Source organism: Amphiura filiformis, chromosome 3, assembly GCF_039555335.1.
Source record: "Amphiura filiformis chromosome 3, Afil_fr2py, whole genome shotgun sequence".
Classification (NCBI taxonomy): domain Eukaryota; kingdom Metazoa; phylum Echinodermata; class Ophiuroidea; order Amphilepidida; family Amphiuridae; genus Amphiura; species Amphiura filiformis.
The window spans coordinates 1,547,848-1,566,179 of NC_092630.1; the positions used below are offsets into that span (position 1 = coordinate 1,547,848).

Consider the following 18,332-nt stretch of genomic DNA (forward strand, 5'->3'; position numbering starts at 1 on the left):
CAAACTTGAGTGAAAGAAAGAATGGCATTCCTCTTTGGAAAATGTTCATTTCTTCACCAGTTGTATACTTTGTTCGGCTTACAATTGGCGAAAATTATTTGTTTTTTGTTACTATACGCATCACTTAAGTCCCAATTTACGTAGGCACGCCAATCATGCAATACGCAATTAGCGTGGGTGCTGTGCCTAACCGTGTGCACAACATTCTGATGATTCTACAGCAATCCAAGCTGTTATAAATCTTCACTGATTGTAACCAAACAAAGTATTACAAGGTGTGTCTCGGTTAAGAAAAATAATGTACGCGATACTGTGTCAATCCATAGTACAAATTTCTTTCCTCTATAGTATATTCCATTGTTATAATGTCATGCATGTAATTAGAAAGAAGTCAGACAATAAGAATCATGATGCAATAGCTTATAATGGACCCCCATTCCTATATAATTCATGCTCAAATATAATTACTTCATCACATCGTAACACCTATTGATACCTGAAAGCTTTTTAGTTGATTTCCGTTGTCTGCTGCTATTTCAGACTACATTAGCACACAATTCTTACAGCTCGGTGATAAAAATCTAAACCAGTATCCTCCTCACACATACATGTACTAAATCCCTACAAGGTGTGTAATTATTACAAAGGGTATTTTTCAAGAAAGTGTGTCTCAAATGCCAACCTCCTCCTCCCATCTTGCACCATACTAATCTGTTTCCCCAAATTTTTGATATGTTAAATTAGGCTGATTATTAGTCTGTGCTATATATTATGCACAGGGAGAGAAAGTACTGGGTACCACACTCTCACAGTAACCAAAGTGGTAAAAGCAGCCTTCGGCACAACGCCGCTCATCCCCCTTCGATCGCGAGTAGTCTTTGACAAAGACTAGTTGGTTATATGAAGGAAGAATAAAGTTGACTACATACATTTATGGCAAAAGTACACCGAGGATAGAAAGTCAAAATTGTTTCCATTATATATGTTCATATTTCCAGAACATAAGCCAAAGTTCCTGAAAAAAAAGTTACATTTCCAAAATTTCAGATGTATTTTTTTGGGAAAGGAAATTTTCCCATTTCTTATTTTCGTCGTCTGCTACTATTTCATCACCGAGACTTTTTCTTGCCAAGTCTTCTCCCCACAATGTACTAGTACCAGGTACTATATTTATCTATTTTACTCATTCCCAGCATATTTCACTATTTGGATATCACACCCTCACCCCTACCTATCGCATCAATACATCTCATAGCCGTTAGCTATGCATGTGTTTATTTCCTTTTTGCGAGCGAGATGAATACACACTATGCTGATATGCCCTGATGGACAGCTAGCTAGCCTAACACTCACCAATGCCATAGTATGCTAATCACCACACGTACTACTTGTAATGGGGGCAGTATAGGGGAACTTGCTTAAAGCTTCGGGCTAAGTTTCTACATCTGTTTGGACTTACTGATGCATACAATGGTGTGTGCAAGTTTGGTTCAATAATTAAAATTCACTTCACATTTCTCTAGCCTTTTACTGCAACATGAGTGATCATTTTTCAGACAATAGTGTCGCATTTTAGGTATGAGTTGTATTTTGATCGGCAAAGACGCAACGGGAGGTACTAGGTGTCACTCAATCAGATACTATAGCAACACACAGAGATCAATAAAGGGTTGTGGTCCTATCTTTTCGTGTTCTGTTTTCTATCTTACATTCAGGTCTATCATTTAAACAATGTTTGAAAGTTTTGAGTTGTATTGCTCCAGCTGTTTTATATATGAGAATGAAAAAGGCGTATAACAATATAATACCCCATAGAATATAGTACAGAAAGTTCCGGTGTGGATGTGTGGTTACCGCAATTCACCACGTATTTTTGTTCACAGCATCTAAACGATACATTTTGAATGGGGGTAATGAGAAAAATATAAGCTTTATTCTGATATCAAAGTTTCAGTTTTGATGAAGAAACTTGGGGGATGAGGGTCTTGATTGTCTCACGCCCCTTTAAACATGAATGAATAGATATGAAAAATGAAATAAGAAACATGATCATCACTGCAATATTCAGTAACTGATCTACATACAATGTAGACCAATTTCAGGCCTATTCTACATTTTAGTGACCCACAAAATTGCTGCCTATAAATCCAAAGTTCTTTGCATAAAACTCGTCTACTCCATTTTGTTTCAAACATGTAAGTGTGTTTTGTTTTTAAAGTGTGCCAAGATCGTTTCCACTTTTAAACCTGCTTATAAGTTAAAGCAAACTATATATTGTAGAACATAAAACAAATGACTTCTGTCCTTGAATGCCGGCATGATTTCATGTGAGCTGATACTTTTTACCCTACCTATTGCAAAAGTGGCCTCAATTTTATCAACCGTACTATGGCGCCCTCGGGGGAAATCATGTTAATCTCGTAGCACACTACCATGATCTGCGCACCCGGACTCGGTCTGCACAATGTTACACTACAGCTAGATTAAGGTTTAAGTGACATGCAGGATAAACAGAACTATCTTTTTACCTAGCAACAAATGTTCCTTGGTTCATTTTCTTACCAAAATAAATTCCCCAACACAAACTACTAAATAATTCAACGTTTAAATTTCATAGCCCACTTATCCACGTAATTGAAACATGATTCGTAATAATTCAATTTAAGTAACCCCCTGAGCACTACCTGTCAATCTAACATTGCCTCTGATTGGTCAATAACATGATATCTTCACTTTAATCACCAATCAGAATGGAGCTTTGCAAATAATTCACCTCAATTATTTTGCGTGGTGAAATTATTCTAACAATGTTGCTGATTCGGCTAATTGATAATGAAAACTTCTTTTTAGCCAATCGGCAGGTAGTTCCCATGGGGGTAACATTTGATAGTTACTTACCTAAGAGCGATGTTGATCCTAACACGTTGGTTCAATGACCAAAACATCAGGAAAGATCCCTCTGGAAAATTTCGCGTACGAACCTCGCAGAACGGCCCGTCGAATTCGCTGACCGGGCCCAAGCAGTGGCATTCAAAGCCTCCGAGTAGAAAGTTGCGGCATTGAGCACCATTTTTACAAACGTCCTTAGTACAATGTCCTTCTTCAAAGCTTATCTCGCAATTCTCACCTGTGTGTTGACAAACAAAATATACAAGGTCACATTTAGTACTCCTGCAAACAAGTCAGCGGATATGCAAACATGAAGAGAATCAATTGAAATTTTTCATTATCGTGATCACAGCCCATGACTGGTGGAGCAGCAATAATTTCCGGTTAATTTACATTAAAATTATACAGCAGAAGCACACAACTCTAGTATAAATATTTCCAACAAATTCCAATACATGGACCCTGGGTTTCTCTACCGGATGTCAGTTTGACCAAAATATGAGGGGTGTATGCATAAGTACACGTTCCTATGCTACGGGTTGTTCCAGGATTGTCCAACTGACTTCTGTAGAGAAACCCAGTATTAGTAACACTTAGAAAACATACTGGAAAAATATCTCGAAAAGATTTTTTGTGATTTTGAACCTACAATATATTAATTCTGCAAAGGAATTCTATTCAATATCATATCACTTGCAGCATGTCTGTCTGTCTGTTTTGTGTCGGGTGTCGGGGTGTCCGTCTGCCTGTCTGTGTGCCTATCGTTTATTTGTCACCCAATGGCATAGTTCAATAACCTCAATTAAACACCCATAGTGCAAAATTTGATCTCAAGTTGCAGAGTATGAGTTTTTGTACCCAAATTTTCTAAGGTCATTCAATGAATGTACAAATGTATTGGTGTTAAAGAACTGTGCCCTGATAGATGAACATGTTGTGGATCCTAGTCGTAGCAGACAACAGCATATTCTATCTTGTACCATAATTGCGCCCTTCAGGATTACATATGACAAGGACTCCACTCCATCAGCTTTAACAGTCGCTTACAAATTAATTTGCCCAGGCTTTTAAGTACCATACTTGTCTCATAATGTTCCGCATAAAATTTGCTCTTTTTCCTTCGCATAATCTTACACTCATCAGTTACATGATAGAATTTGCCTTTAAAATCTATACTAGCCTACTTGATACTAGTAGATGATTTACATTCACCGTTTATGGATATCACTTGCAGACAAAAACATTGAAAATAGTTGCCTGCATAAATATCTTTTTCTAAGCAGATAATGCAAGTTGCGATGCGTAACTTCAGCATAAGTGGTTGTTATTTATCGCAATGAATTCAAGCTGTAGCCTGGATTATTACGTTATCTTATTACCGTCCCGATTGACTTGTCACCATCGCAGGAGCCAGCAGGAGCAACCAATGTGTAAAGCGTAACGCATAATTCATGCCTTGCCTCCTCCGCTAAAACTCCCATGATGACAACCATCAAAGTGACGACAACCGTCGCCAGCCAGAATGCAACAAACTAGTTAATAAGAAATGAATTCGACCAAGATGCTTGACTAAACTCCGCTACAATGTCTGTTCAAATTGATTTTTAAATGGACATCGGAAGATTTCAGCATGTTTTGGATTTCTAATTGTGTCTTTTGTTTACACAAATGGATTCTTGGTAATATGTGTGCAAAACGGTTTCTATTTAATCGAAATGGACAACAGGTCCCTGGGAATGAAAAAAACCTCCTCACAGATAATTTCCACTTGACCTTGAAATCAAAACCTCCTATGTAAAGTGGATTTTACTTTTACGACCTCCTATGTGCTTTTCATTCAAACCCACAAAATTGCATATATTTTAGTTATAAAAGCAGTTTTAATTTTAAGAATATTATAAAAGAAATATTTAATAAACAAAATATAACAAGAACATGTTAAACATTTGTGAAGAATTTCAGTGGCAAGTAGTTTTGACAGCGATGCTGAAAATGCAAGGTGTTAATTTTGGTATTTTTGGCAGATAGGAGGTTTTGATTTTAAACACGAATACACATAGGTTTTTCCTACGCCCTGATACTGGCGAGAGGTGATTTATAAGAAAAGACAAAATAATATTCTGTTAAGATACTGAGCATACACCAGAGGGATAAAGTCTGCAAAATTTACCAAAATACAATTTTTCCTGAAATTAATATTTTTTTCTGCTTTTCTTTATTGCGAATTAATGTTTAGTTGTCCTAATAATGAGCTAAAATCAAATGTTTGTAACATTGTTAGTTGAAAACATGAAGTAAGTAAACCAAGCATTTGATGTTTTAGATTAAATTATGTTTAAGTGTTTGTTTGTTTGTGTGTTTTTCCACCTGATATGATTTCTAGTTTTCAAAACATGCAAAACTTTTCAGTTCTACTTATAAATAACATTGAACTATGGAGAATTGCCACTGGACAGCGTATGTAATTCAGTTTGTGCAGAGCAAACTCACCAAGCAACTCACTGTTGCTCCAGTTGCTTCAATGCTCATGGCCATCAGTTTCCATATGGCTCACAAACATAGATTTTGCCCAGGTAGATAAAACCTATAATGCAAAATAACCTAATTTCTGTTTTCATATTGATTTGACCTCACCTGAGTACATAAAACTTGACTTTCCCTGGCATTTTATAATTCAAGCCAAACCACATTTCCTTAACATAATGTAGACCAAAACTGCATCTCATTTACCTTCATTGTCCCTAATTACATCTAGCCGTCTTTTAGTCTCTAGTTTGAAACTAAACCTGGGATTATTACATTCTCAGGTAGCACTCCCACCTGACTGACATTAGTACGAATCACTTGAACGTGTAACGCAATCCCATGATGCAATGCAGCATTGGCATAATCAGGTTTGACTACAAACCTTATACTGTTACTTAAAGCCATATTGTAACATTTCAATAGAAATAGAATTGTATTTTCTTTTCACAAAATGTTAGTTTCACTGTCAGATATGTGCTCTTTTAATTTTGGCCCAAACAGGTGAGGCAATACAAAGAAAATAGCTATTTAATACCACCGCATATGTTGTCAATGCGAGCCACTCCTTCAAACGTGAGTCAGGTCGGTTCTTTTGATATGTTATGACTGCCCGCACTCCATGTACGTACTGTGTTATGAACATCACATATGCATTTGACTGATATTTCCATCGTAATAATAAACTGATGGTTCCTGTGGTTTATTCAAAATCTCAGATTTTGACAAAACTACAGCACCTAGTGTCTGATTTTTGCAGGGTATGTTAGTTAACTAAAGTACACTACAATCATGTAAAAAACAGGATTTTTGAAAAATATTGAGGGTGTCCTCCTTAGCAAATGTTACAATATGGCTTTAATTTAGATCCCATCCAAGCATACTCATTGTACTGTAGTGTAATGTACATTTAAATACTCCATAGCCCCCCCCCCCTCGGGTATGTTACTATCGCATAGCTACACTAGCAGGCCCATAGGTGGGATTTTGTGCAGCCACGGTACCAATTTCCTACAGAATGTAGATGGGGGTGCATGTTAAGTGACTTCCCCTAAAATTAGATTCTGCAGCTTTTGAAAACTTTTTTATGCCATCATTTTAACTTGATCTGAACGCTATCAAAATATTTACCTTTTTTATGAAATAAAAAAATGCATTTGTACAAACAGGTGTTATATCTTGCTTAAAACTGAAATGCATGATGGGAAATTGAATCAGCCTGCGAATACGAATTATAAGAGCCCAGGCATCTAAGCTAGGTACCCCAGCCTCTAGCAAACACGTGGCTACGCATAATTCATGAGTCAAACGGCAACATAAATTCAATTGACTCACTTCTTACCTGCTCACTCACGGTACTCGTTCACCTTGCTACACATTTTACAATCAAAAGGGAGGCTTTTAGCAAATATTTACACCAGTTTTGAAAACCTAGCAAAATAGTGTCATGTTTTATTTCTTGCAAGTTATACAGACATGACTATTGTAATTGAGTTATGATATGTTTATTTCTTGAGTAGCTTTACAAGCCTACTTTAGTGTATGAACTAATCAACTTATAATACTTTTTGCACAGGCACTGCCATGTCTAAGACTATCTTGATTTGGGGAGGGGAAAGCACTTTGCATAGGTTTAATAATAATATAAACACTTTACAAGATTAATCAAGTATTTGATGATATCTACGACTGCAAAACGTTTGCAGGGGGAACAACAAATTGTGTTTGAAAAAATTATGTCTGAAAACAAAGTAGTCAAAATGCCTGTTTGAGAATCAAATCTAGAGCTTTGAGTGAAGATTTAACTTTGCTTAGAAAAATGTTGAATCCTTGCGATTTAGACATTTGGAGACTGGAGAGAAAATTAGGCATTTGGAGAGAAAATTAGGCATTTGGAGAGAGATGCTTTCATTTGAAGAGAAATGTTGGCATTTGGAGAAGATTTTTGGCATTATGGCATTTGGGGTGAATTTTTGGCATTTGGATAAAATTTGGCCTTTTTGGCATTTGGACAAAATGTTTGGCTTTTGGATTGGTACCTTATCTTTGTTTTCCCAAATAAAGAAATACATAAAAAATTGTGAGAAATATTGCTACTTTTGTGGAAATTTGAATTATCTTTGAAGGATTTGTTTGTTTATGCCTGGATACACATACAGCGCTTGAAAATATCTGATCGATTTTGAAGCGAAAAAATTAATAAAAACAAGAGGTGAGTGACGTGACACCTGTGTTACGCAAATTTGGTTTGAGAATCCCTTTTTACACTCTACTGTGTCGTGATTGATAAAATGTCATCAAGGTGTTCGGAAACGACACATAGGAATGCTGCAGGAGCTTGCAAGGTAAGGATAATTGGAGGAAGTGCGTGCACCTTGACGATAGCCTCAATCTATTGATTTTATTCTATTACTGGCGAATGCACGACTCCATGATAAACCATAGAGGCATGGTTATGATAGATATTAATGATGACATATTTTGGCAATAATGAGAAATGATAATACTTTGATTGTGTACATATATGATGAAGTGAGCTGAACTCTAATGGCTCGATAATTTTTGTCTTGTCTTTAGTTAGCGGCAATGACAATGTGTCAAGATCATGGTATTAAATCATAGAAATTGTGGCAAAATCGGTTTTTTAGGTACATGTACCGTAAGTATATATTATTCTAATAATGTGATTTGAAAAAAAACAATATTGGTGTATCCACCTTCAAGTTAAGATGAGGCAAATTGGAGCAATAACACATGGGGACCTTTCTTGAACAGGTTGTGAGCGACCTGAGAGAGAGCAGTTTATTGACTCGGTAAACTCTGCTCTCTCCTCTCTATTTGAAATAGAAGGCAATATAGTCCAATAAATTCCCATAATAATCGTGCAAATCATGTTAAATTTGCTGTATTTGGCAGAGATACAGCCAGAAGATCAAGTACTTATCATAGAGCTGATCGTTATAGGCTATGGAGGCATTTCATGAGCACCCTTATTTGGTGGGAAAAGGTCACTGAACTTTTACACAGAGGTCAAGTTCAAAATTGCTTGGACTTGGTTAAAAACACAAGCAATGTGTTCCTCTAGTCATAAGGATCAGAAAAAGAATAGTTTGACCTATCTACGATGTACAGTTACAAGTTATGAGCAAAAAGATAACATTATGATGTCATGACTAATTTTGCCATGTAAACTGAAATCTAATATTAAACTTTTTACTTGATGAAGGCTGAAGCTTACCTTGATATCTATACTTTTATTTTCCCCTTTCCCATGTTATAAATCTATAAGCTGACAAGTATGTCATGTCATGCCAACAATTCACAATACACAAAAACAAAATGGGATTTAAAAATACATCTGAAGCAAAACCATGATTCCTTAACCCTAACCCAACTAGGACTCACTAAAGCTCACTATTAAAACCGCTCTGCGTGCACAGATTCCACGGGACTTGATGACGCAATCAGACAAAGTCATATATACCCAGGGAATCGTTGGCGGGCCAACGTCACCTGTGTAGCTACATGCTGGGGTTCTTCTGCGTGGCATGCGGGGGGTCCGAGGCTCGAATCCCGGGGGTGCCAAGTGACTTTCTTCTTCATCTTCTCTCCTTTTTCGTTCCTTCTTTCCCTTCCGATAGCACAAAAACCACGGGTAGGGTTAGGGTTAAGCTATATGCATGTTTTTCCTATATACCTTCTTAACCCTAACCCAACTAGGACTCACTAAAGCTCACTATTAAAACCGCTCTGCGTGCACGGATTCCACGGGACTTGATGACGCAATCAGACAAAGTCATATATACCCAGGGAATCGTTGGCCGGGCCAACGTCACCTGTGTAGTTACATGCTGGGGATCTTCTGCGTGGCATGCGAGGGGTCCGAGGCTCGAATCCCGGGGGTGCCAAGTGACTTTCTTCTTCATCTTCTCTCCTTTTTCGTTCCTTCCGATAGCACAAAAACCACGGGTAGGGTTAGGGTTAAAACAGTAGGACATAACCCTTAACCTGAAAGTTATTTATGGAATAATTGACTGATCTGTTCATGAAGGTAGAACATAACCCATAACCTATTATGTTCTGTATCTGGAATAATGACTGTTTATAAACTATAAATCGTTGAACTTGAATGATAAAATTAGAAGAGATTCCTCAAGAGTTCCCAAATGCTCCATACTAAAAAATGTCAATGATAAACACAATGATACACCTCTGGCACAGTCTTCTCTGTGTATATGATTGAAGCTGAGTACACTAGGAGTAGCATGTAGGAATGTTGTCCAAATATTATCATAAACTTGTTACATCGCCAGCTCGACAGACCGAACACCTCGCACTAAGTGTGTAGCTGTTGGGGGGCATCGCATAGTCCAACTGTCTTGATGCGATATGTCTTCTCAATGTCATGAATGTTCCACTAATTGGTCTATTCATGTAGATACAAATGAACATCTAAAAACAGGTGAGAATTGAGTCCTCCTGGTCAGACTAACCATAAGCGCATGCATGGATGACCTATACGTTAACGAATCAACAAATCCGTTTCTCATGTACTTGACATATAGTATGTGTCTGTGCGGGTTGCAGTGGTCATTAGACAAATAATGGAAACATGACGGAGAGTTTGTTGATTCACCTGGCCAGTAAATTCTAAGTCATTTACACTCCGAGGGTCATCATAGAGTAATGTTCCAATTTTGTTGTATCTTGAATGTGTAACATTATATGACAGTGAGGTACTCTTACTATTCGATGAAACAATATTATCTGCATGTACAGAGTACATGCATCTCAGAGCAATATGTATTTCTATAAATTCTAAATGAGAGAAAATTTGGCAGAAGCAGGATTCGAACCAGTGACCTCTGGATCGCAAGTCCATGCCATACCATCTGAGATATTCAACCCTATGATGGACGGAGATCCAATTTTATACCAATATCTTTCCTATAGCATTGATCAGAGCCATGAAACCATGCTGTTGAGTGGCCAAGGATCACACCCCACAATACGATACAACCCAGGAATGTGGTCGTAACGGAGATCAGAGAAGATGCAGCTTTTAAATGCTTTTAGTATATTATTGTACACAGGGCTGTAAGCTACTTCATAACCCCTTTTGGAAATTCATATCAACTCATCTCACAATGATTGCAACGAGAACCGCTCCCATCTGAAAACTGTGATGCCGAGCGTGATGCCCGAGAAAAAACTTTGGGCAGAGCAGTCACTGGGGATGTATTGTGTTTTATGGAATGACATACATGTAGCTGATGTGAATTGTTAAATCTGCTGTGAATTGTTTATCAAAAGGGGAATGCAAAAGAAAAACCAGTCTTACACCGTAGTAACAAGGTTGGAAAATGTGGGGCAGCTAGTAATAATAATATGCCCAAATTGAAATAAAGGTACATTTGTAAGGAAAAACATAACAAATTGCTCAAAAAGTGGGCGGCCATTGTCTTCCCGGCCGGCCGCTTGCTATGGCCCTGATTGTGCAGCAACTTCCCTATGGATTGAGAAGCCTCATTTCAGCCATTTCCTTTTGCCATGAGGATAGTGAGAAATGGAGTGTCCTCATGCATAACCCTATTTCAAATTGCTTGGTTGAAGAGCATTTCCCCAAATCCCAACACATTCCCATATTCTTGGAACTCCTTAGTTTTATAAACAGTCTCGCTCTGTCTGAGAACACAATGAACTGATCTACCTTCCTTGTAATTTATAGGTAAAAGTGTCAAATCACATGGTGGGTATTGGCAATGGAGGTGACATTGGACCTGAACCTGTCCATATACTGCCAAAAGTTCAATTATGGCTGTCTGTGGCCTTTATGTGACCCTATAAATTATAACCTCAATCTATCCAGAAATGTCTAGTTTACTGATGGCTTTTCACTCCAGGATCTGTGCTTTTCAGTACTTGCAGTGATGTGGTATAGGAAGTCAACTAAAACACTGTATTTAACAGGAGTGATTGTTTAATTCCGACAGCAGGTGTTAAATTTTTAATATTCTTAATATGCAACTTTGCATGATTAAATTAACAGACCCTAACAATCACTAGGATCCACAACATGCTCATCTATCAGGGGTACAGTTCTTTAACCCCAGTACATTTGTACATTCATTGAATGACCTTTGAAAATTTGGGTACTAAAACTCATACTCTGCAATTTGAGGTTAAATTTTGCTCTATGATTGCTTAATTGAGGTTATTGAACTATGGCATTGGGATGAGGCCATTGTGGTCCATAGTGAATGTTTTGGCAAGAGCATTATTGGTTACATAGTTGCTATAGTAACCACGATCACAAAGAAAACAGTTTTACCCTCCATTTGAAGTTTGTATACAGATGAAAAACAAACTCATTGAATTTCAGAATTGATTCAAAGATTTGACTATGTTTAATAAATATTATAGTGAATACATTATTGTAATCACATTTTGAAATAGATTAGAAGAATGTAATATATGGTCATTTTCACGGTAAAGGGTGTAACTTTGGATTTTTAACATTTTAATCCGTCGTGTTCTAATAAAGCCACAGAATTCCATGATTTTTGGCCACATAAGTCATCTTGTTAGCAGCTACCTTGGGTAGCATAATCAGCTTTGGGAGTTACTGTGTTCAGTTTTAGCAGGCTTAAATGTACTTAATATTGCCATTTTGAAAAACTATAAAAACAGTAACATTTTGTAAAACCCTGTGTTTTCTTCAGTTAGTTCATGGATAATTTTCTTATCCTGAAAGTACAGTCATATGTTCAGTAAACACTGCCACATTAGATTTAATTGTGAACAGCCCTGTATTTTTGAGAACCGGACTTGATATTTGTCGTTTCGAGGCTTCATTTTCCGTTAACAATTGTTAACAAACTTTGTGGGTGTAACGTTGGTTCATCATTCTTTGTTATTTCTTCACTTCTTCTTGATTCATAACAGTTGCTATCTTAACTTGAAATGGGTAACAAAAATTAGTCGATTTGCAAGCTTTTTAAATTTTTATAAAATCTTGACTTCAAAGAGCCGTTTTTCCGTTAACTTTTTGAAGCCTCGAAACAAACTGTTCAGCAAGCTTGTGCAAATATAAATAAAAGAGATAATCCAATCTATTTATCAAAATATCAAAAAAGTAGATCCTCAAGTCACATGTTTTTAAATCACAGTAAAGGGTGTAACTTTTGATTTTTGATCAAAAGTTACACCCTTTACTGTGAAAATGACCATATACTAAATTCTTATTTTCTTGTCAAATTGTTGATCTTTCAATATTTACTTGTTGATCTTTTAATATTTATATTAGTACAGATGTCATCTGATGTTGGAAAACATTTTTGTATAATATTCTCACAACATCCAGCATCCCGAGCTATAAAAAAAACTGAAGAAAAGCAATCTAATTCTTCCAATCTATTTCAAAATGTGATTACATGTATCGCTATGGAAACTATTTAAACACGAGTCAAAGCTTTGAATCAATTTTGAAATTTAAAATTGAATGAGTTCGTTTTTCATCGTCAAAGTTACTTTGAAATCCAACAGGTAAACACAGGGATTTAAAAAATATTTGATGACAAGACGATCTTTTGACGTTTCAAAGCATTTCTTAAATATATCTCTCTCTCATCAAATATTACTGTCATCTTATGCTGAAAGCTTGATTCTAAACTGTGACATTTTAGTTAAAAAACAACTAGAATATATTTATAGATCAAGGCACCTGTGTTAGCCAAGTATGGGGACAGTAACCAGAGAGTCAATATAGTTTAAAACTAGGTCATGTTCACAAGATTTATTCACCCTCCTTGCAAAGGCGTGAAAACAGCTACACATTTTGTATGATGAATTTTACCAGGTAAGCTTAAAGCTTCAAACCTGGAAATCGCATTCATAATAATCTATGTTGTGCTTCATTTTCCCACAAAAATGCACTTTACAATCCAAATTTGATGTTCGATTAGAAATTGAAGAAATTTGACAAATTCCAGCTATTTTGTTAAAATTTACATAAACTCATGCAATGATAAACAAAATGCCAGCCTTGCATTTGAAGGTTAAACTTGAAGAGTTTAAATTTCGTTCAAGTGTAGCTTTAGAGCAAGTTCAGTGCATACTGTGAGGATAAGATGTTGTCCACACATTTCTAATTTTGTTGAGCTAAAGTTGTTTTTTTAAACTTCCGTGGTCTGGTAGTGCAGCGCTGGTGAATTGCGATCGGCGTAGAAGTGACAAGGGCGCCTACTACGCGTCGTGTCGAAGACCAATGGGTCAGCCGGATTGTTGTCAAGTGCGTTGATCAGCCAATCAGCGTGATTGTTTATTGCTTTTGCATTTACGCTCGTGTACGCGATACGCACAGGCACGACCACGGAAGTTTTAAAAAAACAACTTTAGTCTTTATGTATGCATGTATTTTGCAAATGTTACTTTTTGCGTTCAAATTACATGGATATCGACTCCAGAATCTAAGCTCTCATTTAAATTTCATTTCTATTCTAACATGAGAAAGTCAATTGCTACAAGATTAAAAAGAGTCAAAAGGCAAAATTTAGACTTATTCTTTGTCAACAAACTATCCAATTACCACTACTTAAATTTCATTAAGTTTGATTAGTGAAAAGCAAACGTTTCTTAAAAACTAATATAATCAGTTTGCCCGGCACTAACACAAAGCATTGTTCTCCACGGCAACCTGGCCATCAGAGTCCAATGCACTCTGATTTTGGTTTTGTCCGGGTGCATTGAAGCGTTTTAGGCCAATTGCTGCCAAGTTCTGTTCACATAAATAGGGGAACAATAGAAGAATTTTTGTGAAATTTGATCTTCAAATAATTGTGCAGATAATTGTGTGGGTCTGATTGTGTTTGATCGGTGGGATATGTTTGCAATTTATCATTATTAGAGACTGTAAAATGAAACACCAGTGAGTAGATAAAGTGTGCCTTGGAAAATATTTGATGCATCTGAATTTCACATTGTATATGATATAGATGTGGTATTCAGTGGCGTGTCCAGCCGTTTTTTGGCAATTTTAGCCATTAAGCCTCTCTTCCCCCCCCCCTGCATAACTCTGAAAGCCCATCTGAGCCCCCCGCAGGAACAGATTCTGGACACGCCGGTGGTATTCATACCAATAACGTTATAGGAGTTTGAAATTTGAATATTATGCTTGACAAAACTATGTAAGAAATAGAATTCATATTAAAACAACATGATAATTCCCAATTCTAGTTTAAGACATATATAAATATGTGATGAATGAAAACATGCAATGACAACATGTTCTTTAAAATAATATTAAAGTTACACTAATAGAATGCCTGCACTTTTCAGGATTCTTCTGGCTCCAGGTATGAAGTAATTAAATGCTGCAAAACTGCTGTTTTGATTGGGTTTCAGCATATCATTTGACAATTTATGGTAACATATATTCTTCCTCGTTGTACATAATACTATGCATCACACAGATCTGTGAGTTATACAAGTTTTGGTACTAAAACACATATATTTTTAGGTTTTACACATCATGTTTTGTGATGTACACTCTTAGAAAAAAGGGTTCTTGGCTGTCCTGTAGGTAGAAAATTTAAAGGACCAAAATGGTTCTTTCTGGCCTTTTGAGAAACCTTTTTAGGTCCAAAATGGTTCTTTCTGACCTTTCCAGAATCCTTTTCAGGTCTGAAATGGTTCTCTCTCTTTTTGTAGAACCATCGAGATAAAAAATAGAACCATTTAAGGTTCCACATACAGGACAGCTTAAGAACCATTTTAGGTTCTGGTTGGAACCTTTTTTCTAAGAGTGTACCTGCTTGGTGACTGATGGTGAGCCAAGTCATACTTGTATGCAAGTCCTAAATATTGCTAGTAATACTCATCATGATCGATCGAAAATTGGCAAATTGTCAGAAAATCACCCACTTGCAGATGTTATATGAAGTGAAAGAAAATTGTTACTAAATCATGTTCTCATGTCATCTCATTCAATCTTGAAATGCCAAGAAATCATTTTAATCTATTTTTGTCAAACACAATATGTTCTTTTTTATGTTTTGAACTTTGCTGTGTATTGTTCTAATTTTGAAAGACTTTTGTGCTTTGTTTCCCCTTGCCTGGGGTCGGTTATGGACCCCAGTTGCTTTGGGGTTTTTACTATGTGCTTATGATTAAAATCAAAATGCATATATAGTTAGTATGTATATGAAGTTAAGCAAGGTTCGTACATGTAAACAGAAAATTTTGTCAAGATCATTGAAATTTTACCCAAGGCTAATGCACAAACAAACAAGTAATGATGCCATTGAATTTCTACCCAAGGCTAAAAGTATAACAGTAATGGTGCCTTTGATTCTATAATGAATCTCTAAAGCTGCTGAATTCTGCAGGCTGAACAACAAAAACTTAAGATCTTACCTGTATATCCCATAGGACAAATACAAGTATATCCTCCTTCCTTCTGAACACACTCCCCGTCGTTCTTACAAGGCTCTGTGTAGCAAAAATTGATCTCCGTCTTACAGTAATTCCCAGTGAATCCAAGAGGGCAATCACACTTGTAAAGTACTTCCGGGTGAATGGAACGAAAGATCACCAAGGTAGTGGCGATGAAACCAGAAGTACTCCAAAATGTGAGTGGGGAAAGACACTGGTAGAAATCGCTGCATATTTCATTCAGACACAGATTATCGCCAAATGGAAGAACGATCGCCTCGGATACTCTGCTCAGCTGACTTCGCTCTAAATAGATGCGTTCTTGCAGATATTGAGAGCTGTAGTATAGTCCGTCAGGACGCTGGGCCGTGAAGGTGACGTTGAGAACCGGCGGACCGGATTTGACGATGTCGTCTTTGATGCTGAATAAGTAAATCCATGTGCGTTCTACCGGGATGATGGTCGATAAGGCATCGACGAATTTGTGGAGTTTGGGTGAGAGAAATTGTTCTGCGCTGATGTCCTGCAACTGGACGGTGACGCTACTATGAAGCATGTCATCTGTCACTTTTGTCATGTGGAATGTGCAGAGAGATGTCACAAGGTTTAAACCATCTGTAAAAATAAATGAAAACAAAAAAATACATGTTATGATGAAGAATAAATAAAATATGAATATTTCACAAAATAACATTGAAAAATATCGAAGCCATATTTACATACATATGTAAATGTGCTGTTTTAATGTGTTTTTATGAATTTTGTTTGTTTTCTTTATTCACCCTGTATAATATTTTCAGGTATTAAGTGGGGTCATTGAACTGACCAGGATCCGCTCAATGAGCACATCAAAATTCCAATACCATAACAAAAGAATTTGGGCAACAAACTTATTGATTTTGTCGTATTCATATAATAATTGCCAACAACAAAACTCAGCCCTTTGACTAAGCATTAATATTATATTATAATCACATATTTATATAATCACATATTTATGTATTTTTATCATAATTTCATCAGAACAGAAATTTAATTATATTTTGAGTTTTCTACATTGGCGCCTGCAACTTTCAGTAGATTCATGCCCCAATAGAAATAAATAATGAAGAGAAAAATTTAAGTGGGCGCCTGAGCTTGAGACTGAGAATCTGCTTAATTTTACCCTTGCTGAGCTGTATTGTATATCTTCTTGTACAAAAAAAATATGATCATAACACCAATCACTTAACAGCCTAAAATAAGCCTGTAATAGCTTCCAAAGAAAATCCACCATGTTATTTTATGGGTAACTGTAAAAGCTAATTAAAACAACACCTCTGAGATAGTTAGGTAATTTTCCTGGTACATCATCATAAATATATTTGTAGTGAAGTATAACATTCATATTATGCTAATTTTATTAGTAGTTACCACAGGTGAAGTACACGATTACATTATCTTCGTAATTGTTGATTGAATTTTCAATTAATTCATGCAGAACTAAATGGATATGCTTCCTACACATAGTAAAACAGTAATGATATGATTTTATGCCATGATTTGACTGATAAGTTCATGGATGATGTATGCATTGTGGGTATGTTTATGTTCAATATCAAACGCATCATCAATCAAGCATCCGTCTACACTTGGCCATGACACTAATTAGTGATTGTCATATGGGATGGGAGGCAGAGATGCAGGCAACAAATTAATTTTTTGACAGTGCCCATGTCCATGCCAACCATAGAGCTGATACAGCATCAGCTTTATGCCAACTGGTTTGGAGAATTTGTATCTTGAGTTTTTAGGACATATCTACAGTTAAAACCTTCAAATCTGCTCTCAAAACTAATCTGTTTCAGATTTCCTATGTTTGGTTTCTTTTGTTTTTGCTGCTTTGTTTTCATTTTTTTTATTGCACTTTGAATCCAGTGGTAAAGGCACTTTATAAGTGTTGGTTAATGTAATGTATTAAACAATATTTAATGTAATCTACATGTGTAAGGCCAGACTGAAAAAAGAAGATGTTACTGTTCAATGTCAATGAACATCACATAAACAAACGAACAAACAAGCACACACAAACAAAAATCAAAGTCAGGAAAGCAACATTTTTTCAAAAATGGGGTAGTTGCAGAAAGTTGAATTTAAGACAAGATTTTGAGGGAAATGTGGGGTGACATTTACAAGGAAACAGGAAAAATAGAACAAAAAATCTTGGAAACCCAACTTGACGACAATATGTGCACAAAAAACAACAACAATTTTACCTAATATGGAAACAACAAGCATACAAAATGTTACAAGTCATAAATCCTCTGTGGATTAGATGAAAAATGTTGGAAGATACAACGCATACAACTGGACCAAACCATAGATCTTGTTTTTTGAAGATCTATGACCATTCCGCATTCCCTCAAGGAAAGATTATGTTACTTATATTTCAATGCTAATCTTTCACTACTAAGCACTACAGATAATTCAACATCAAGTGCGTGTATACC

The 18,332-nt window shown here is 36.3% G+C and overlaps 1 protein-coding gene across 1 annotated transcript in view; it reads right to left on the minus strand.

Moving 5' to 3' along the window:
• LOC140147843 (cadherin EGF LAG seven-pass G-type receptor 2-like) overlaps positions 1-18,332 on the minus strand; it is a 138,270-nt gene that overhangs the window by 96,829 nt on the left and 23,109 nt on the right. The window contains 2 exon segments of the mRNA XM_072169599.1: positions 2,899-3,127; positions 15,826-16,458. Of these exon segments, the coding sequence (XP_072025700.1) occupies positions 2,899-3,127; positions 15,826-16,458 (862 nt within the window).